At 38.8% G+C, this 22,729-nt stretch overlaps 2 protein-coding genes across 2 annotated transcripts in view; one reads left to right on the top strand and one right to left on the bottom strand.

Moving 5' to 3' along the window:
• LOC124169342 (HIV Tat-specific factor 1 homolog) overlaps positions 1-22,729 on the bottom strand; it is a 109,479-nt gene that overhangs the window by 19,011 nt on the left and 67,739 nt on the right. The window lies entirely within an intron of this gene.
• The window catches only part of LOC124169345, a 71,454-nt gene continuing 53,209 nt past the window's right edge, over positions 4,485-22,729 (top strand). Inside the window, exon 1 of the mRNA XM_046547931.1 lies at positions 4,485-4,621. Within this exon, the coding sequence (XP_046403887.1) occupies positions 4,546-4,621 (76 nt within the window). The 5' untranslated portion in view covers positions 4,485-4,545. The remainder of the gene's footprint in view (positions 4,622-22,729) is intronic.

Here is a 22,729-nt window from a genome sequence, read left to right as displayed (position 1 = left end):
CTAGGCGCCGGGGAAATTGATGAGCCCTCCTTCCAAAAACAACGACCTTAATCAGCCCCTAAACTACTGGAAGGAAAGAACTGCATAGGGAAGCCTAGGATAAAATATATGAAGCCGACGGTGAAGGAGGTGAAACAGAAGAAATATGGAGGTGCTTAAAAATCAGCCGAAAAGAGGATTGAGAGGAGAACCGCGTTTAACTAATCTCCGCTGCGATCACTCATGATGATGATGATTTGAAATTTACGAAATATTTCGATAATCTTTAGGAATAAAGGAGTGTTTTATAATTGACCAAGAATAAATAGGGATGGAAATAATTACCGCTGAAACTCGCTACGGGGAGCATTTGTCTTCAAAGAGTTCACAGCACACCCCCTCCGCCGGTCGTATTTCGTCTCAACTCGCCAAGAATAACTCGTTTAAAACTAACGTATTAATTTTTAAATTATAAGGGCTTATTGAGTAGATTTTTTCGTCTCAACTCGCCAAGAATAACTCGTTTAAAACTAACGTTTTAATTTTTAAATTATAAGGGCTTATTGAGTAGAATTATTTGCAAAATTATCTGCATTTGAACAAAAAAAATAACATACGAGAATATAAAGAGGTAATTTTTTATATTTGAGATACAGGCAAATGTTTACAAGTTCTAATTTTAATACTTACTATGAAAATATACAAAAACAATTATTTTCCTCAATAAAAGAAAAAAAAATATTGAAAAATCATGAATTTACAAAATATTTCTTTAACAAATTTTTTCTTTTTTCGGTCATTAAATGTGTTGAAATTAGTTAAAAACCCTGTTTTTCAAAAATTTCCCCCCTGGTTTTGGACCCCCCCCCCCTGAACGAAATTCTTGGCTACGCTACTGGTAAATTTTATTGAAAAAAAAAAACCTTTCAATTTTGCACTTAACGAAAAATTAGCTTCACAGCTTTGGAAAAAAATATATTATTATTAAAACTATAGATTTTTACGGTCATTTTGGGCACAGATCATTAGATCATTTCAAGCAGATCATGCTTTCTGGCTCCGATTAGGGACAGGGAACACGTTATCGCCTCTCACACAAATTAATACGGTACATTAGTCTCGGGAGACCACCCTCCCTAGTACAACGGTTCAACCCCTTCCCCCAACCAAAATTCTTTTTACGTATATTTCTCTTAATTACCATATGTAGCGAGTGCTATTCCTACAGCGATAAAAATTTTTCCAAAATTGAGCGAAGTAGTCATAACGCGGTATCTAACACTGATTATAGATTTTAGAGGAACTTCTTAATTGATAGCGTTTGATAGAATGTCATTCAACAATCGGAGACAGAAACTTTGAAACTTGTTGAGTTTAAGAAAATATTCTTACTGCTATGAATATCTGCAAAGCGGGTTGCGAATATAAGACGCTATTCAATGTCAAGATCACATCGTCATCATCTGGTACATTTGGATAGAAGACAGAATTTATAGCCACACATAAATTGATTTCTTTTACTTAATGACAGAAATACTTTTAATTTTTGACATACCATGGTTTTTTGTATAAGTTTGTAAGCCCTAAGCACCAAAAAATTTAAAACACAAAACTCCCCTTGGGGAGCCCTGCCTAAGGCCACAGATACTTCCTTAATAGTCAACTTTGAATTTATTAATGATAAAATCATTTAAAGATAAATTTTAACCCAGCTTTACAAATGCAAAAGAATATTATTCTTAATACTACTGTCACATGCCCAGCATAAAAACAATAGGGAGAAAACTTTAAAAGCAAAATACGTTTCTGCTGCACAGTTTTCTAATTGTTTGACGCCATTACAGTTTCTGTTAATTATTTCGTTCCTAGAGAAACGCGCGGTGAAGGATGAAATCGCTCACAATAGGGAAAATAAAAAAGAGTCCCGTGAGGTCGACGCACGAGGCCTAGGATTAGCTAGGACGCGGTGACCCGTTCGGCAAGAGTCGGTGACGTCATCAACTCGTTTGTCTACACAGTCGTTTTTTTATTAGGCGACGGATATAAAAACGAAAAATTAACAGCCTACTCATTTTCCAACTAAATCACAATCGAAAATAAATAAAAAATTGGTGAACGAACCCATTACCATTAGAAGTCCCGATTCGTATGGGAAACCAAAACTTGTATACCCTAACATGATATTTTGTTTTATAACACAATGTCACATGTAACATGTTACACGGATTTGTAACTTTTTCGTAAAACATGTTATACGTAAATTGTTTTATATAACATGTTATACAATGTAAACGCACCTTAACATTATTCTATACGAGCTGGATGATGAAATTTAGCTCGATCACAGATTATTACTTTCTCTACTCGGGGTAGCATTCTCTTATTTTCGTTGATTTGCAAATTCACGTAAGACATTTTTGCAAAGATCATCTTTTTTCGATTATCTATGAAAACTGAGAAGTTTAAACGCAGTTTATCAAAGATAGTCGAAAGTAGTTGCAGTTGCTTTAGTGGTAATTTTAAGTAGATAATGATTGCTGTAATATGATATTCAATTCATTAGCTTTAATACCGACTAATTTTTATTCTAAGTGTGCGGTATTTAGCTTGCATCTGTAACTAATGTCGGATACTGTTTTTTTACCGATTAGGACTGCTATTTTTATATCCCGGCATACAACGAGATATTCATGAAAGATATTCCCCAAATATATCTATTAGAGAGCACATAGACCCTTTTGCGACCACGAAAAGTAAACAATGTTTTCTACGGCGTCGATCAAAGGAAAATGCCGCTACTGGCCATAACATTGTCTCTTTTCGTAGCGTAAGTTTGGCGCAGGAAAATTTTAGTTTCAATTAAATTCGTACGAAGAGAAAGATCTGTGCCGTCATTTTACATTCGATGCTGGGGAAAATCCCCAGCTGCGTCGCAGAACGAAAATGAAGGCTGCAGAAAGATATTGCATGCACAACTGTCGCCGAAACACCTGCAATGGCAGTTTTAGGTCGTTGCAAGATCACAAGGTTACAGAAAAATAGGCAGTAAAATAACCCTTCTCCTTGAAAATACACACATAATTGCCACCTTTCATGGTGATCGGTGTGACGGTCGGAGTCTATTGATTTCGGGGAAACATCCATTGCCAGTGGCGTAGCCAGGAACTTTGTTCGGAGGGGGGGATCCAAAACCAGGGGGAAAATTTTTTAAAAAACAAGGTCCTAAGTAAAGGGGGTTTAAACTAATTTTAATACTTTTCATAATAGAAAATTTTCATTTTTCAAAGAAATCTTTTATAAATTCCTGATTTTTCAACATTTTGTTGTCTCTTATGAAGCAAGGTGACTGTGTTTATATATTCGCGGGGAGGGGAGAGACTGAAACCCCCTCGCTACGCCACAGCCCATTGCTATACATCCAGATAACATCAGAACTAAAATATTTCATATAGTCTTGGAGCATAGGTCTGGGAAATGAAAATCACAAATGTTTGCCGACGTTTCGATATTACATATCAAGGCTGCGAATAATGGTTACAATAAGTAAATACACGAAGGAATGAACGATTTTTACAATGCTTTTCACAGCAATAAAATAAAAAAATATAAAAAGAATTCTATTGTACATAAATGAAAAAAGACAACGATTTTGATATAAAAATTAAATTAATTACGTCAAAATTCTTGTTTTTCTTTTTCAATTTATGTACGATGGAAATATTTTTACATTTTATTTTATTATTGTAAAAATGTGAAAATCGTTTATTCCTTCATGTCACAACCATTATTTATAGCCCTGATGAAGATACAAGAAAATATAGAAACGTCGGCAAACATTTCTGCATTTAATAAACGAATTTAATTTCTCCAGGTGAATTATATTGATAAATTCTTCTCGGGTTTTCAACCAGGTTAACTCAGTCGTATAGGCCCACGTTTCGGAAGACGACTTGTCTCGCATTTTCAAGGCGTTTACGCCAGAGAAAAAATCGTCAATTCAGTGCAAAACACAACCAAAACGAACGCAAAATAATACCGGAGAAGAATTCATAAATTTTACATTTCATTTTTGCCTGACCTAAACTCCAAGACTATATCAATTGTTTCATAAATTGAAGTCATGAAAAAGAAATAGATTGAAAATAAAAATACCTATAAAAAACGACAAATGACCATATTTCATAATATTTAAAGTCAATAAAAACATATATTTCCCAAGAGCAACTTTGGCTCGGCCGAATTACACCCAGAAATGCCTCCCTAACTGCGCCCCTCCAATAATGTCTGCTATAAGTATAAATAGAGTAAGCAATACAAATTGTTTCCATACAAAGTCGAAGACGCGATCGCTGTAATTACTATTCCGCTTTCTGCCGAGGTAGTGTGCCCTAGAGACTTCCTAAACCCACCCCCCACCCCACGCGAGGAGGTGGGAGCGGGAGAAGGGGGGGCGGAAGACAAGTGGAGGGGGAAGACAACACTTGAAACACACGCACCGCCCAGAGCACATTTCAGTCGACAAGGAGTCGTCGACGGCTGCAGACACCGCCCAGACGTGCCATTAACATGTGCGCAACCGGCCGCTTTCTCCTCGTGGTCCTCGCCGCATCCGTCGTAGGAACGCACGGAGATCCCAGACAAGGTAAGACTCACGCAGTGCTCTATCCAACAATGGGCTGGTTCTCCGATTTTCTTTCAGCGTTGATAGCGAAAGAGTTAGAAAAATAAAGGAAAGAGTATTGTTTTGGATCCGTCATCTTCTCTCCTTTACCAAGGGCATCGTGGGATATATTGCTGTTTACACTATTTTTGCTAGCAATACCTTCCACAGTGAGACTTTCTTCCAGATAGTGTTGATTAACTATAATAATAACAACGACGTCACCAACTCATGAAAAGAGGGCGGCAACTTCCGCGCTCTTTTTTAATTTTAAACACGCGTAATAATTGTTGAATGAGGTATATTTGTTTCTTTTTTTCGTTGTAACTTATATTTCGCTGTCAGCTACGGAATTGAGTCTTTTTTTCTACGGAATTTCATCTACGGAATGTTGTTACGATTTCGTGCACTTACAAAAAAGCCTTACGGTTTCCGGGTTTACTTTAGGGAGTTTTTTTAAAAAGAAGAATTCATTGTATATAGTATAATATATATTGTATATATTGTAACAATTTCGAAGAAAAATTATGGTACATGACCTGATAAACCGAGTAGGACTGAAAAAGGCCGTGTGCAATGAAATTCGGTGCAATTATTACAATGTTTTCTTTGATTGCGACGAAGAAATCTCACAAAGTTGAGCATGAAACCATCGCATTCCATTTATAGGATTATACCATAATTCTAGAAGGCCGAGAATAGGCAATTTTTCTGGGGGTTTCGATTTTTATAGGTATAAATGCATCTCAGGGATGCGTATCATGGGATTTCTCCATTTTTAAATTTGATATTCCACTGGTTGAGGTGGGTTGACACTTAGGATTTTGCGTTTCACCCTGACCTGTACTGCTTGATTCCATCATTAATTCACAATTCGGCCTAATTTTTATGTTATTCTATCCGCAAACCCGATACTATTTATCCCCCTTCCCCGCCAGCACAATATTTATCCCTCCACAAGGTCAAAAGAGCATACCACGAGTGTAAACGTTGCCAAGGGAACCACCTTCACAAAACAAACGTGATAGCAGCATAACACGTTTCGAACTTTTCTTCACGTTTTCCGATTGACGACAAATTTAAATAATCTTCCTTTTATAGCGACTGTTTTTCGGGGGATGTGCGAAGAACCAATGCACAACTGCCATTCCCGTAGTGTGCTTATTCAGCAGCTGCGATTATCAATAACAACTCTGATATAATAGGCTGTGAGGCCGCATGAACTATTATTCCCAAACTACTTTCACTTTTTCCCATATCGTTTATGAGCATTTTGCGGACAATTCACCCATGTATATGGTAAACGGAGCGTGATGAAGGCTTTTGCAGTGTTCCGAATATTTTCCGGTTTTACTTAGAGCTTTTAAGAAGGCGTGTCACTCCAGCTACGTCGTTCTTTTTTTTCGCGACGAATTACTTATTCCATCATCACGAAATTTTCAAGATACACAAAGTAGATCCCAGTAAACATTAGACTGTCTGTCGAATTTGATCATGAGCGGTTCTTGGAGTCAAGGGCTAGAGCCAGTAAAAGCAAATACCCTACGCTTATTTTACTTACATTTTTATTTCAAAATTGTCATACATTGATCTTACTCACTTAGATTCAAATTGTAGGTTATTTTAGATCAGCGAGGGAAGAGCTCACCCCAAACTAAACCACAGGCGTGAAACTTACAAACATTCAGGGAAGTGGGGGCAAGTTCTTCTACCTGAGCCACATCAGACTCCGGTGTATTATTGTGTAGGGAGTCCGAAAGCTTCGAAAACGCGTAATCAGTAGTCTAACGTTTGATCCGCTGGTTTACCGCGCTCATCAGTGATGTCAAAAATCAAAAAGATGGAGTAAAGACTGAGTAATAATTGAAGATTTTTTTTTATTTTAACAAAATCTTTTTGAATTCTATTGAGCCGTACGAACGGGTTGTTTTCTGGACTGAATAATCCACATTTTTTGAAGCCATATTTTGATTTTTAACCTCGATGGATGTTGAATCCTGTCAGATTTTTAAAGGTAAGGCCGAAAATACCAGGAATTTTTCATGATGTCCGGGAAGATTTATGTCATGATCCACGAATCAAAAGAACCACCGCGCTACGGCTGGCTGAGGACTTTTGTCATTAATACGGAAAGAAGAGGTATTTTTTCCCAATGATACATTAAACCGAACCCGTAAAACCGTAATTGACTCCTTTTTTTAAACTTCCCTTTTATTTATTAAGACCATCGGTTAGTTCTAGGACTATGGTTAAGCTACCAAAGATTTTCAAGTTATTGTTGCTAAGGTGCTCATTGTTAGTTTTCCTTTGTAACGCGTCAATTCAAAATTGACACCGTATGTTGAATTTCATTTGACATTAATTAAGTTTACTACTTACTATTTTTCCATGTGCTTATATTAAAGTACTACACTCGAAAAGAATTTGAATATTTAAAAAAATGTATTTTATTGAATTTCGCACTCCGGAAATTTTAAGAAAAAGATCGAAAGGCTATATTGAAGGGGAAATGAAGACTTTTTTCAAGGGAATTGAATTGCGTGATTTTACAACCACCCTGGTTATAGATGAACATTTTTTTGCAATAAAGAAAAGTATTTGTTTTGAATTGCGCAGACGCGAACCTACTGCCGCAAGAGTACGAGTTCCCCCAACGCAAACGGTCTTTTCTGGTGTCGAATTACTCGCTTAAAACTTTAGTTAGCCAACCGAAATTTTCAAGTCATAAAAAGTAGACCCTAGTCAACATTTTCCTGTATCAAAAATTTTTAAGGCTTCCTTCATAATTTTCTTTGATGTATTTTTTAATATTTGAGATAGAGGAAGGGTTGAAAAAGCTTATCTCTACAATTAATGAAAATTTCAAGGTTATAGCGTAGGTTTTGAATGAGAAATAAGTAACCAAAAAACGACAGGGCAACGGCGACTCGTGTGAGCCCGTTAAAATTCGCAGTGGTTCATAAGTCATAACGCATATAGATGCCGACCGGATAAAGAAAAAATATACAAAATTATAAAATTTGCCACTTGCAATAAAAAAGACGGTAATAAAATTAATTAAAAAATATAAATATTCACAGTAAAAAGTAAAAAAAAAGAAAATACTTAATTTATTATTACTATAATACTTTCTTAAGTTGTCATAAAAAATTGCTGTTATTATTCATGTCCAAATGCCAATTTTTAAGGTTTCTGCGAACACAAACAAAACACTACTCACACAACACGTACAAATGCGCCCAATAATTGTACTGTTAACTGGCTAGCTGGGGTGAACAGGGTTTACAGGGACAGCTTTAAGGCGAATCATCCATGGTTAAATTCGCGAAAATATTACCAGTATTACTGAAGTATTATTATTAACACAGTTTATCGGAAAAGCTCTTAAGCGAATCAATTACGGCAAAATTCGTGAAATTTTTACTGAAGTATTGTTATTATTCGAGAAATTATAACTTGTATTGCTTGATGCAGCGAAAAACAAGTTGTACAATACTGTCCAACTAGTCCAGGGGCAGCGGCGGTCTGCTCGCATGCCGGCGGCCCCTTAAGCCGCCGCTTCTGGTCAAGATCAGCCCGAGTGGCCATTGTGTCTCGGCGGGAGTGAGTCTGACGGCCCGTGACGAATTGAACGATCACCCCTCTACGAATTCCAGGCGCGCTCAACGACCCTCCTCGGCTACCCCGGCGATCCCATTGCCGCAGGCCGCCGCATCCCCCAGCATCGCGTCGCCGTAGGGCATTCGAAAACAAGCAGGCGATGATTTGGCTTGCGAACGCAAAAGAAGCACCAAGTTCGGCAGTGAATTCCGATCCATTCTCAAGAGGAGATAATAAACCAGAGCGCGCTTCTTGGCTTGGACGAATTGAACCAAGATTGAAATTACAAAATCAGAGATCGCGCTATGGATTTGATTGGCTGGCCAGGACGATAATGATCTTCAGTTTAAGAAAAGACTGAATCACACGATCATTCTTTCGCAATTTTCGAGCAATGACACCAATCACTCGGAAATGATCGTCGGGTGCAATTGTTTTTCGCGATCACTCCGACGATGAGGATACCCATAACTTTTTCATCACTCGTCCGGTCGCTTTTCCCGTTGCAGGAACCGTCACTGAAACCCCATATCAGCCAATCAGCACGCATGCCCATATGGAGCGATTGCAGCGCAACGTTTGATAATCGTGGGAACGACATAGGTAAACATAAACACGCTATATATTTTCGTGAAGCGTTCCTATTACAACGAGCTGCGATATCGGAAATGATGCGAAAAGCAGTGGCGGGGTAGGGACCGTGCGATTCAGAAAAATGATCACTCGAGCGATCATTTTTCCGGTCTCGAAAAGCGATCGCTCGAGTGATCACTAAGAGGGACGGAACAAATGATCGTGTGATTCAGGCTTCCAAAAATCCTAAAGCCTGAATCACGCTATGATTTTTTCCATCCTTTTCGAGGGACAGCTCCGGCGATTGCTCCAACCTTTTAGGAAAAATTATGAAACCACGTGAAAGATGGGAAAGTAAACGTCAAGGTCTTGATAGCGACGTAGAAGTGTCGAAACCATGGTTGGATATGAAGTGTCATTGTGGAAGGTACCGTGCGGATTTTCTTCTCCTACTTCGTTCTTCCTCCATGAAAAGTAACAACCGCTAATCGCAGTACACGTTAAAGGTATAAAAGATACTAAAACCTGAATCACGCGATCATTTTCCGCGATGGCTCGAGAGATGGCAATCCCATCCCTTTTTCCATCGCTCGGCACGTCCCTTTTCCCGTCGCTGAAACCATCGCTGGCACCGTCCTTTGGCCAATCAGAACGCATGGCCACTTCCAGCGTTTGTAACGCCACGATAATCTTATGATTGAATGACAGTTATAAGTAAGGAAAGTGAAGGAGATGGTACAAGGTACGACGGAAATGACAGTTTGATTCAGAAAATGATGGGTCGAGTGATCAATCTTTTGGGTACTGAAAACCTATCGTTGGAGCTATCATTCTGAGGGATGGAAAAAATGATCGTGTGACCAGGCTTTCGTTGGTTTGACGAATCTCTCCATTCTATTCACCAATCAGTTTATCATTTCCCTCCCACATATTGCCTCTCTTTCGCATCCTTTTTCACTGGTCGATATTCGGTCGAAAAAAGGATTTATAGAAATCACAGCGATGCTTCACAAAAAAAATGTTTTGGAAACAACACAACAAAATTTTTTAGATAAATAACACAAAAAGTTAAATTTTAAGAAATCGTAACGAACACGTTTTGATGGCGAAAATATTACCTTTCCGGGTTGAAAAGAGACGTTTGAACACCGCGCTGGTAAGACAGCGCAGGAAATCAAGGGCGCAACTCGCCCGAACCTAAATTTGGTCACTATGCCACGTTCGCCCGGGCAGTTAAAAAAAATCAGTCTTTGTAGCCCCAGGCTATTCCATTCATTAATTTAATTGTACGTAACTCAAGTACAATGGACTTCCATAATGTGACGGCCGAAGCTCTCCACTAAACCATATGGTACTCCACCGAGACTTCAGAATCAATGCTCTTATTTTAATATTATGGAACAGACATTGCGACTTCAACTATAGTACAAACAAGTATCGGTTCACCATGATGAATACAGAGTAGGTAACAGTAAAATTCTATGTATTTTTCTGAAATCGTAGAGTAAATTAAAGATAAAGTTCACAATAAAAACTTATGTTTATTTATACTCGGTGTTCCCCATTGTAATGCCACGTCATTCAAATGCGACGCCAGCATGTGTGGACGGTATTTTAACGAGGATGACAAGGCTCTGCATAATTCATTATTTTCATCCTTCATCATCGGGTACAGTCATTCTGCACCGTTAGATCATTCATGAAAGCCACTCTTGAAAGAAGAAAAATAAAAGCACAACATGACCCGAAACGGAAGTGCGATAACCCCCAGGATTTAATACCGAGTTCCCATATCCTCTAAGAACACGCGGTCAATGTTGGCGCGAATTCTCAAATATCTCTCTGAATCTTTATAGAGAATTTACCAACAGCTTGCTCATGAACGCGATTGCTATAAACCAGAATGAGATTCATCTTAAATTACGCGTGAATCACAACTGGTCAAAGAAGCTGTACGCAGTTGGTATTTAAAGCACTTGGAGGAGTAAACCGATAGTCAAGGTCATTTGCGTCATGTGGGGAGGTCAGGGAAAGGAGGATGGAGAAAAACCCGGCGTCGGCTTTAGCCTACACTTATCGACGGACGCCATGGGCAGTGGCGCAGCGAGGGGGGAGGGGGTATAGGGGATAAACCCCCACCCCAGAGCTCAGAGATAAAAAAAAAAAAATATTTTAATGTGACAAATTTTGTAACTTGTATTTGAGAGACTGATGACTCAAAAACAAAACATCAGACTATTCACACAGCCGTAAAACTTACCATTCTGAACAATTTATCTTAAATATTTCTGGGGGGAGGGCCCCAGCACCTACCGCTTACCCTAGCTGGTATTCCATACCCCCAGTCTCTCCAGCATTAGTTGCGCCTAAACCCCTCCCCCCCCCCCCAGCCTTAATTCTTAGCTGCGCCCCTGGCCAAGGGGATCTCGGCTTAACGTCCCATCCGACGGACGGAGTGCTGCGCTTGAGGTACCCTCCACGAAGCACTCAAGCAGAGTTCTGGTAGTATATGAAAAAAATCCGCCACAGCCGGGATTCAAACCCGGACCCACAAGATGGGAAGCCAACTCTCGCCACCACATCAATCACTCTTACAAAATCACTTCTAAATCAATCAATTTATCGCAGATGAATATTTTTAAAAAATCACTGCCTATTTGTAGGGTCACATTATCATAAATAACCTTCAAAAGAGAATCTACAGTTTCAAAAAAAACATTTCAAGATCAATTTACAGGTCAGATTTGATTTTTTTATCACTGGACGGGCCAGAGCTCTTTCCCAAGGCTATAGCCATATGAGATACATCCCGTTGCGTGCAGCCTGCACGTTGATGCATGTATTGAGTGCTAGCATGATAGATTGGATTCTATGGTATTTGGAGGAGGCAACCGACAATAGGGTAGTTTCCTTCATCAAAGAAAACGATAGGCATTGATTGCGATTCGTTACCCACCATTAGTGTATTCATAATACACAAATTATTTGGTTTTTGAAATACCGGTTTAGACGAATGGCAAGGGTCAAATTTTATCCTAATTTGAAAAAGGCCAGATTGGCGCCCATGCGATTCCTCTCCGCGTGACGTCACAGGGACCTAGTTTCTACACGAGAGGATAGGAGTTATACATCGTCTGAGGTTACCAATGCATTCATGAGGCACAGAGCTCAGGGAAACATGTCTTAATAATCACCTATTAAAACTGGCTAAGGTCGGAAAGTTTTCTTCGTTTGATAAGGTATTAATAAACCTTTTTTAAGCCAAGCGCTACCATTCAGCAAGGTACTCTGCTATCCGCTAGCATCCTGCGTCCTATCAGCGCTCAGAGCCTCGATCAAGGTCACTTCACAAGGAGAGAGGGGGAACCAGAAATGCGTCGCACGGACTTTCCTACTTACGCGTCGCGTTTTTGCGCGCTTGAAATTTTTCACTTTTCATTTGATCGCGAAAAATAGATATCGTCATTTTAAAATCTAAAAGCGCGAAATACGTACTCCAGGAGTAATAATATTTCGATTTAGGCAATAAAAAAATAATAGGAAACCACCCTATTGAGGTGTGCCATGAGAGAAGGAAGGGTGGAGAGAAACCCGGCGTCGGCATTAGCCTGCTCTTTACGTAAGGAACCATGGGAACCACAACTTAACATCCCTTCGCGAATTCAGAGTGCATTGCTTAAAGTCATGACCACACAACACTCATGCAGGAATGGAGTGACCTCCGAAATTTTTCTGCCACCACCGGGATTTGAATTTTGAACCCGCGCCCGCGGGGTGTGAAGCTTACACTCTATTTAGACACCAATCCAAACCTACCCACCTTTAAACAACGCTTACAGATGCTCAGATATACACGATTTTGTCTATTCTTCCAAATATAATACTTCCACTCGGGGCAAGGAAGCATACACTGCAATAAAGCTTTGGCTCACTCAATTAGCCATCATAATTTGCGAAAATGAACACAAGCGTGGAATTAAATTTATTGAATATCTATCTTATTTTACTAACAAATAAATTCACAGGTAAGGAAAGCAAGGGATAGGAACATATTATAGAAAAAGGACGAGGACAACGGTGCTGTGGAAGCCAGAAAAGCCAGAAAATCAGAGGGCCTGACTGGGATGCGAACCCAGAGCCTCTCGGTTGCCGGCCGGGTGCTCTACCAATTGCGCTATCACGACGCTTAGATTTACCATGACATATATATAAAAGAGGATGTCTGTTTGTCTGTCCGCTATGCGCTTCTATATGACTGCACGCATTGCGACCTTAGGTAGTACATGGGTGAATCTCATGCTCCTAAACCTCGTAGTTCTACTTTTGGTAGCGTCCCATGCCCCGTTTTCTCATTACAGTTCGTTGCGTCATACAGCTTCTGTGATTGGACATCCTGTCAGGTAGGCACACCTCTTGACACGCCCAAGGAGGAAACTTAAAAATCCTATATGATCATGAAATCCATGTTCCCACATCACTGGGTACTATCCTCCCCGAGTAACGGCGGGTGGACAGCTAGTATTTAATAAACACGGAAAGAAAATTTAGTCTGCAGAGAAATTACATCTGCTGTGTCTGGAAAATACGTACTTAATTTTGGGTAGGAGGGCCAGTTCCTTTCCCTGGGCCATCTAGCTTTTTAAGGATATTTGCATTGGGGAATTGAACCTTCACCCGTGACTTGAACCAGCACCCATTTGGTCAGTAGCAATGTGTACCACCAACAACATTACAAAGCTCCTTATAATTGTAAAAGATTTGTAAAACATAGGTTGTAATTATAAAAATCAGAATTGATGTTTCATTCAGAGGTCTCAGTTGGTTTTGATAGAAGTAGAATTCAACGACGCTTTCAGATACACGTGCCTTCCAAACAGAATAGATACTTTAACTTGGCAAAGGTCCTACATTTGTTCATCCCCTATCCGAAGGGCCAACAGATTCACTTCCAATTCTCCGTTTGCTTCACATCCTTCACTCCCAGCAAGTAAACTGCCTTTTTCCAACATCGCGTCTAAAATAGGCTTTCCGCAGGTCAAGAATTATATTTAGAAATTCCTGACGTGCAGATTGCATTAGTATAAAGAAAAATCATACCGCTGCATATAAATAATAATGTAATTTATTAAAATTATGAATTAATATCAAATTAGCGAATCCCAAGATAAATATTAATAAAGAGAAGTAGTTCGAAGATAGATAGAATGGAAAAACCGGGGTATTTGGAAATTATTTCTTCATAAAATGGTTTAACAATAATGTAAAAAATGTTTTAATAGATACTTAATTACAGGCAAATATTGGGGTTCAATGATGCATCGTGGACTTTAAAAATAATGTGGTTTATAAACCTTTTCGATTTGGTTGAAAATCGTTAATTTAGATCCGAAATAGCTTTCGTATGATGCCACTACAACAGGAAAAGTAACATTTTACAAAATTGATGAAACCAATATAATTAAAAATTATTTTGAAAATTGTAAGGAAAATAAAAAATTAGTTCATAGAGCTTACAATCCTTTTTTCGCCAATTTTTTGCATCATTCATTCAGTTTAATGTAATAAATAAAAGAAAATAAAAACAGGAAACTGTTCAAATGAGCATGTACCTGTGGATGAAATGTTTCAGAAGATGGAATAAATCTGGTCAGACAAGTATCGCGTCAATGGAAATAGCTTACGTTGCAGTAGCTTCTGTGAAATAGCCGAAAATGCTATCCAGATCCGAAGCTGAGGTTGTTCCTCCCTCATGATTTTTGAAGCAAAGAACGATTTTGAATGTGGTCGTTTTTAAGCGGTGGGCAAACGTTACCCGGAAATGAGGGAAAACACACAAACAATGGTTTCCTTAAGGAAATCCAGCCTCTGAAGCTTGGCCAGAAGCTTATAATCTCCCCCTCTAATTGTATTCTTGGCCCAAGATGAAAAGAATCGTGAAAACCACTTCTGGTGGACCCTTCCGCTGCAGTCGGAAAACATATCCGCCGACTATAAGGAGTCTCTTAACGAAAGACAGCAATTGTAGGACGGCTTAGCGTCCCATATTATGGGCGGAGTACTATATTGACGCATCTATTCACTACAATATAGGTCAATGACCTATTTCGGCAATATATGACCTATTAGGTCATATATCTCCGAAAAGCATCTTCATCAATCACATAATAACCTTAGACAACCACGGTGTACCAGCTATCACTAGAAACTTTTCACAATCATTGTGTGTACATTGCATCGTCAAACTATCTCTTATTGTTGTATTCACAATGTGAAATACATTCATTCACCCAACATCTTATGCAAAGGACTAACTAATTCAGAGTTTAAAGTGACTAAAACTAAATATGATCCGAAATATATCACGGTCGGCTCAAAGAGCTCCGAAAAGTGTCCATTTAAATTATAAGTATTAAAGTATCCGAAACCCTTATTCTGATTTTCCGTCTCCATGGATGTCGTTTTTAATAGCAAAATAAGTAAAAATATGCTATAAGTTTTGTTTTTTGTGCGTGTGTGTGTGAAATGATTTGAATTGTGAAGTCGCGAACCTACCTCCTTGAGTCACAACACTAAATTCACGCTGAATATTAATTTATTAAAGCCATACCTCAAATTTAAGTCTTTACTACGGGTATTATGTCACAAACTTATTATATAAACAAGACATTATTACGCTGCACTATCTGCGGCTAATAATCTATTTGTACGATTGTAATATACCTATCAACAATAAAATTAAGGAAAAAAACATCAAAATTAAAATAAAAACATATTTAATGCACGAAAATTGTGCCACACAAAAATATAGGTATTTAGAAATCACGGCGGTAAGCGGAAACAATACTTATGACAACGCTGACGCAGAAAAACAGTACGCCATGGAAATTGAACTTCAATCATGTGGCAAACTTTCATTACCTGAACGTAAGGAGGGTACACTAATTTCAAGGGGTCAGACACCACAGCTGCCACCAGCTATAATTCTATCTTCCTCCATTTACAAAGCAATCTTCCCAAATATTAATCTCCACATTTACTGACATCATTATTGGGGAAGATGCTAACTAAGTGTAATGTTTTTCCAAAAGGTAAAAATGTAGTTTCAATGAATGGAATAGATAATCAAACGCTCTTAATAAATAAATGATAAGTATATTAATTTTTAAATACTACGGTTAAATACGACATTATATAATCAATCCAAGCAAATATGTTCCTTAGTTTTAGTAAATAAAACCTTGAATAGAACGTAATTTTTTTGGAAATTATTCGAAATTTTAGAAGGCCCTTCAAAACCCACATTTTCAATTTTCCTCATTTGAATTCAAAAAATGTTTTTTTACTTTTTAGTGCAGTTTATACTGTTTGGTGATAGATGATTGATCCTAAGTCGCTATCTCGTACCATTAGCAGGGGATGATTGGGAAGCAATAGGAACGATGAAAGAAACAGCAACACGGGCAGGAACGGGTTTCTCAAGCAGGTGAATACATGACGTTAACGGTTTGAATTAGTGATTCACATGGCTCTATCGCCGTAAATTCATATTTGTACATCTTGGACACACTTTCTATCCCTCAGTGATTCCCCTTGAAGATTAGTAACTTAGGGCGAAGGTAGAGCTCGCCCCACACTAAACAAAGGCATTTAAATATTTGCATTCAGGGTAGGATGGCCAGTTCGTTATCTTGGTACACCACGTACATCGAAGATTTTTGCCATCATCCTTTCATATTTTTCCATCATTTATGAAATAACTTTGTGATAAATATTCCACCACAATGAATGGAAATTCATCTCCTTTAAAGTAAATGCGATGGAGAAAAAAAAATCAGTTGAATAAAAACCAAAAATAACTCCATCGCTTCTAGAATAATGAATGGAATACGCTTGAAAAATCTTTTTAGACATTTTGAGCACAGATGGCTCATGCTTTATGCGGACGATTTCTCCAAGAAAGCACGAACAAGAGTCACGGGCCAGAAAAGGCAACGTAATCCTTGTTCATTGTAACCATGTCCTGAATACGATATGCGTTGGCGAGAGAAATCCAGCCACTTTGAAAAAAAAATGCTGTTTGCTTTCTCTGATATCGTGTGTGATTCGTAAGAGGCGTGCAACAGGCACTTTTACCAAACCTTCACGTGCCATAGCGGCATGTTGAGAATCTGAGCCGGCGTTAGGACGACTTAGGACGAGGCCAGATTTTCAAATACTTCACGATGCATGTGAAATTAGCCATAACGATTCAATAATTCACCTCAATTGGTACTTGCTGTAATTTTTGTTAATCGAATAGCCACATCACTCAAGATAATTTAAGTCATATTTCAATAACTTCAAGTTTATTTATTAAATTTATGCATGTAAACAGGAACGGAATACAATAATATTAAAAAAACACGGTTAAAAAACAGTATAAAATGCACTAAAAAGTAAAAAAAAAATGAGATTTTCGTCACTCGGAAAAAAAGCGTGGGCGATGATTAAGTTTACTAGATTTGAGTGTAAAAGAGTACGTATTAGAAGTGAAGGAAGAATTGAGTATTTCCTGATAGGCGAGAAAGTACCTAATTACGCAATATTAACATATAAACCTGAACAGCATCCACGCTTTTTGTATCCTATTGATGAAAAGCTTTTTTTTTTTACTTTTTAATGCATTTTATACTGCTTTTGGTAAAAGTGTTTTTTAAATTTATTTTTTCAATCAAAAAATATTTTCAATCAAAATCTGTTGAATAAAGAGGAACGCAGTGCACGAAAGCAATACATTTAATAAATATTTATTTTTATCCTTGCCCGCGATAACAGCCTCTATGACCACTTAAAACGAGGCTAGCAACAAATAATAAAGGGAAAGACAAAACCCCATTCCCTGGGTATGGAAATATTACCCTTACGGGCCCCAAACCCAAGATCTTCACTTAGGAAGGCTAGGATTTTTACCCCGACAATCATTTATCAAAAAAAGTAGTCACTAAGGGAAGACAGTAGATATTTCGAGTCTTTGAGAGACCATGGTCACCTTTCCTTGGGCCTTCGGACTGAATTCCACAAGGAATCAGATCTCCTTCCATGACTTCAGTACACTCCTTCTATCTTCCTAGAATAGGGTCCGGCGACCCATCTACATCTACATAATACCGCGCAAACCGCCTAAAAAGGCGTGTAGCAGGAGGTAAGGACACCAGCCGCAGTGCCGCCGACTCCATGGGGCCTGAGGGGGCCTGAGCCCCCTCAAAAATTCGTTATAGGTGTGAGCAAAAAATGTCAGGCTTGTTGATTTTCCCCGGAGTGTCCAGAAATCGAGATTCGAGTTATCAGGGTTCTAATGTTGATCATATGACTCTTCTGAAATGCTTAAAAAACTTAAAACTCACTACTTATAAAATTTCTCGGGGCAAGATCCCGGTTTGGGCCCCCCCAATATTTTTTGTAAGTCGGCGTCCCTGACCAGCCGTCACATAAAAAGCAAATGCTCAAATCCGTAAGTATCCTACAGAAAAATTCAGTGAAGACCTGCGTCAAACCAATCTTAGCATTAATGACTGCGGATGATGTACACAAGTTTAACGCTAGTAATTCATCACCGAAAGAGACCAGACGAGAGGAAGTATGCGACCTGTTGATCGTGAAATATTTTTGACACACCCTAACGATGAAGTCAGTCCTTAAGCTGCTGAGAATAAACAGGAAGCAATAGAATCCTGAACCAACCCAGTTGAAAAGAATCCGCCATGTGTCCCGCTGATGTCACCTTTTCCCAATTCTAGAGGCAACTCCCTTCGTCACGAATCACGTGGTTCACGTATTCCTGGAAGGATATGATTGACGCGCGAAATATGGCCGAGATATTTGCGTAAAAGATAACGCATCGCCCGAGTGGTTCTGAACCTAAACAGTGAATCATCTTGGGAAAATTTGCATTTCATGAGAGGGAGGACTTCAGAGCAGGAGTTATGCCGATGGAAGCGTTGGGTAAGCGCGTAAAGGAAAAACTGCTAGCGAGAAGCCTTTTTTAGTGGGCAGAGTTGCATCGTGCGAAACGTAGATGATAGGAATAGGCTTCAGTGTTCTAAAAGCGGTTATGGATCAGGACGATAAATAAAAATAAATTAGGTTAATGGATAAGATAGGTCACGCTCGGAGTGGACATGTTAGAGTAATCACTGAGCAAGTCCATGGAGGTCTAAGAACAAAATAAGGTTACAGAGATGGTGGGTTATTAAATCCTTATATTCTTAAGTTAAAACTTTTTTCCAACTATTTGAGCAGTTCAAACCGCCATTTATACGTAACTAACGTGATTTAACACCAACTACAGCACTAATTTGCTAAAGAATCAAAATATCATTGCCAAACACGAATTTGTGTAATAATTTGATGGTAAACATAATTAAACTCGCATTTTAGCTAAAATTAATGTAGCACAATATAAAACGTGGAATGTTTGTGCGAGAGTAATTTTATTTGAAAAACGTGAGGCGATGGTGGCGGACATCTTGGAAATTGGCGACACAATTTGAGTTGGGTTTTAGCGTAATTGAAGGTCTCGGATTCGAATCCCGCCAGGGTAACATTTCAATATCCAGTGGATTGTAATTTTAGACGCATCTCCCAGATATCTGAAAATGAGCATTGCGCCGAATCGGAATGTATCATATCGGGATCCGGGTTCGATTCCCGGTCAAGGCGAATGTTTTTTCCTCTGTGGAATTTCTGGACAATTATAATTGTTCTAGCAGTTACGTATTTCTCCATTAAACTTTAAAGAACTCAATGTTTGCATTTTTGGTGTTACTTAGAAGCAACATTGGTTTATAATGGGTTAAATAATTGTGGAAAAGCTCAACTAACTTTCATTTCAATAGTCTGCAGAAGGGCTTTTTATCTTCGTCGAAATGAAAATTTAGGAAAACGAACCGCCCCGCCCCTACCCTGAATATGTGATATTCACGCCCCTATGGCCCAGTCTGGGGTCTGCTCTACCCTCACCTACCCTAGTTGAAACCTCCGAGTTCAATCACTAAGTGAGTGAATGAAAGCTTAACCTATTCAGTCAGATATTTATTTTCCTCTATATAGATGAAAATTCTTTTTTCTATTCGACCTTGATTATGAGGTCATGAACAATTTGCCAAAAAAAATTGGATATTTTTTGCGAAGTAAATTTTATGATCAATGTCCGTACTTATGGACAACTACGCATATCAGGAGGCTTAAGTCCCCGTTAAAAAGTCATAACCGTTTCAATGGACACTATGACTGAAAGGGTAAAAGCATTCAATGCACTTCAGAAATATCGAGGCGAAAAAATATAAAAAAAGATCTACAAAAAATCTGTTTTGAAATATCGAAACGAGCGTGTATAAATATGACCCCATCCCATACCTACTCCCCCGCTTCGATCGCCGGATGGAAAAAGTCTTCGTAAGGGGAAGCGTCGTGAGTAATAGCCCGGGGCAAACATTGGTTGTGGTTCGTGTCTCTGCCTCGATTCGTTGGAAATATATATTTTTTGCCCCCGCACACTTGGGCGGATATTTTTGAGGCCGGCAGTTTGATTTATAACGTGTCGCTCGCGCGCCTTCTGGGAAAACCTATAAGGGATTCGCAGGCGCATTACGGAACCAACTTATAGCGGATGAGTCGGCGGACTGAATTCAAGGAAGCAGGAAGGAGTGGACAACTGATGTCATGGAAGGAGGCATCTGGTCCCTTTAGGAATGCAGAGGGAAGGTTCAAAGGAAGGTGGCCTTGGGCCCTTATTCCAGAATCTGACTCAATCTTGAGTCCTCACTCGATCTAGAAGGCTCAGATCTCGAACTCAAGTTAAGTTTGAATTGGAGTTTGAGTCACATCGTCCGGAGGATCACAATACTCCAAGTCACTTCACCACCACACCAATAAAATAAAAAAAATTCAATGTGCAATACTCTTTATCGGTTAAAATGCAATACTCTTTATCGGTTAAAAAGTTCAATCAATCCATACGATTTTTGACTATGTGTATTTTTGACGAGTGAGTCGATATTTGGTTTCATTTTTTTAGTTGCAAAGCTTTCTAACTAGGTGTGGCTAGCGTCCTCGGAGTGTCCTTCGCGGGCGCGGCGCAATACAATATTTTATTTGGCCTCTATGGGCCGCAAGAAATAATGCAGCGGGCGCGGGTTGAAGATCCTCGGCATAGTAAACTATAACCTTTCAGTAATTACTGGTTAAATTTTTAAAAAATCTTAAAACTGCTCTCCTAGCAAATTAAGAAAACGTCCATATAACGAAAACATAGTATACCTCCGAGGTACAGATCTAACCCAGAAAATTAAACGCAAGTTTTACTATACTTAAGTTTAGTTTAGCGTGCTCGGGAAAAGGCATTTAGAGGATGGTTTTCGATTTGATGGCTGGGGTCTTCCGGGGAATTAGATTCTAAAAACTTCCGACTTCACGACGGGTGGGCGATTTTAGATTCCTTTTTTAATGCCGGCGCTCCGGGCGAGTGACTCGCAACACAAACGAAAACAGCCCTTTCTCCAAGCGCTATCGTTTATTGTTTTTTTTTAACAAAAACAAAAAACAAAAAGGAACACCCTTTTGAGTGTTTTAAATTAATTTTCAGCAAGGAAGTGGAATTTCCCGCATACTTCGTCGTGGAGTGATGCCAGCGCTAAGGGGATATTTTAATTTTAAGTTAAGACTATTTTAAACTGACAAAGGAACGAGTGTAAAAAATGTTTTCACCCTTGAAATCCTTCCTCTCAAAACGTTATCTCCAGGGGAGGATTCGTGAAATCTGCCATTGTCTACGTCTGACCTTTGGAGCATGCCAAGAATAAGAAAGTGACTCGACGATAGAAAACGCTCGATATTAATTAGGGGAGCGTGTAAAGAAATCGCCACCAAGTTTAATAGGGTAACGATTCATATTCTTGTCCTGATGATAGTTAACGGAAAGAAAAAAAAATCACAAAGAAGCTATGAGAAAACGGGTTGGATTAGGATGGTTGGATAGACAGGGTGTCCACGGCGTAGCTATTTAACCCATTCGCATCTTAATTTTTCATGGAAATTTCTAAAATGAATGCCCATCATATTTTTCCAAGGGTTTTCATTTACCTATTATTTTATAGAAAATAAAATTTTGAGTCAAGATGCATAGAATTTTTATGGAATAATTTTAGCTGTTCTTTTTTGGGCATGATATTTAGTTTTAAGATAATATTCATTTAATAAAAAGTTTTCAAATGCAACAACAACAATGACGCTACCGGTAGTTCGCCTACTCTTTACCTTAAGGAAAATCGTATCAAACCGGCGAATCGCCGTCTATTTACCCGAATGGGTTAAAAAAATCCCTTTCCACGGATTACAATAATCCAATTCCAGGTTTTACAGAGGAATTGCTTTTTTTATCGGGAGTTTTCCAATCCTAAACATTAGCATTTTTGAGTGAAATTACTTAACATAGAAATAATTGAGTCATTTTCATACTGTACGAATAATAATAACACGATCATTTTTCCATTCCTTTTGAGGGACTCCTCCAGCGATCGCTCCGATGATATCGGAAAAAATGACCATTGCACGCTATCATTTTCCAACTAATAAGTAATGGTAATTCGAGCATTGATTCTGGAAGAATCTACCGTAATTCAATTGATTGCCATGGGAAATAAAATCCCCTACTCCGGAGATCCAACCACAAACCTTTGGCCTTTCTTTAGCAGCGAAACGGCGCGGAAAACCAAAGGTCTCATGGTTCGATTCCCGGTCCAGGTTAAATTTTTCGCATGGCGCATTGGGATTTGACCGCAGTCCACGCGGAAGAGTTGAAACATTCCAAAAACTTAATGTAACGTTCATTATCGTGTAACGCGACTTTCACAGTCGACGTTATTATGACACTTAAATCGC

Source organism: Ischnura elegans, chromosome 12 (genome assembly GCF_921293095.1).
Source record: "Ischnura elegans chromosome 12, ioIscEleg1.1, whole genome shotgun sequence".
Taxonomy (NCBI): Eukaryota; Metazoa; Arthropoda; class Insecta; order Odonata; family Coenagrionidae; genus Ischnura; species Ischnura elegans.
Note: the sequence above shows the minus strand (reverse complement) of the source record. Positions and strands in the feature narration are given on the sequence as shown.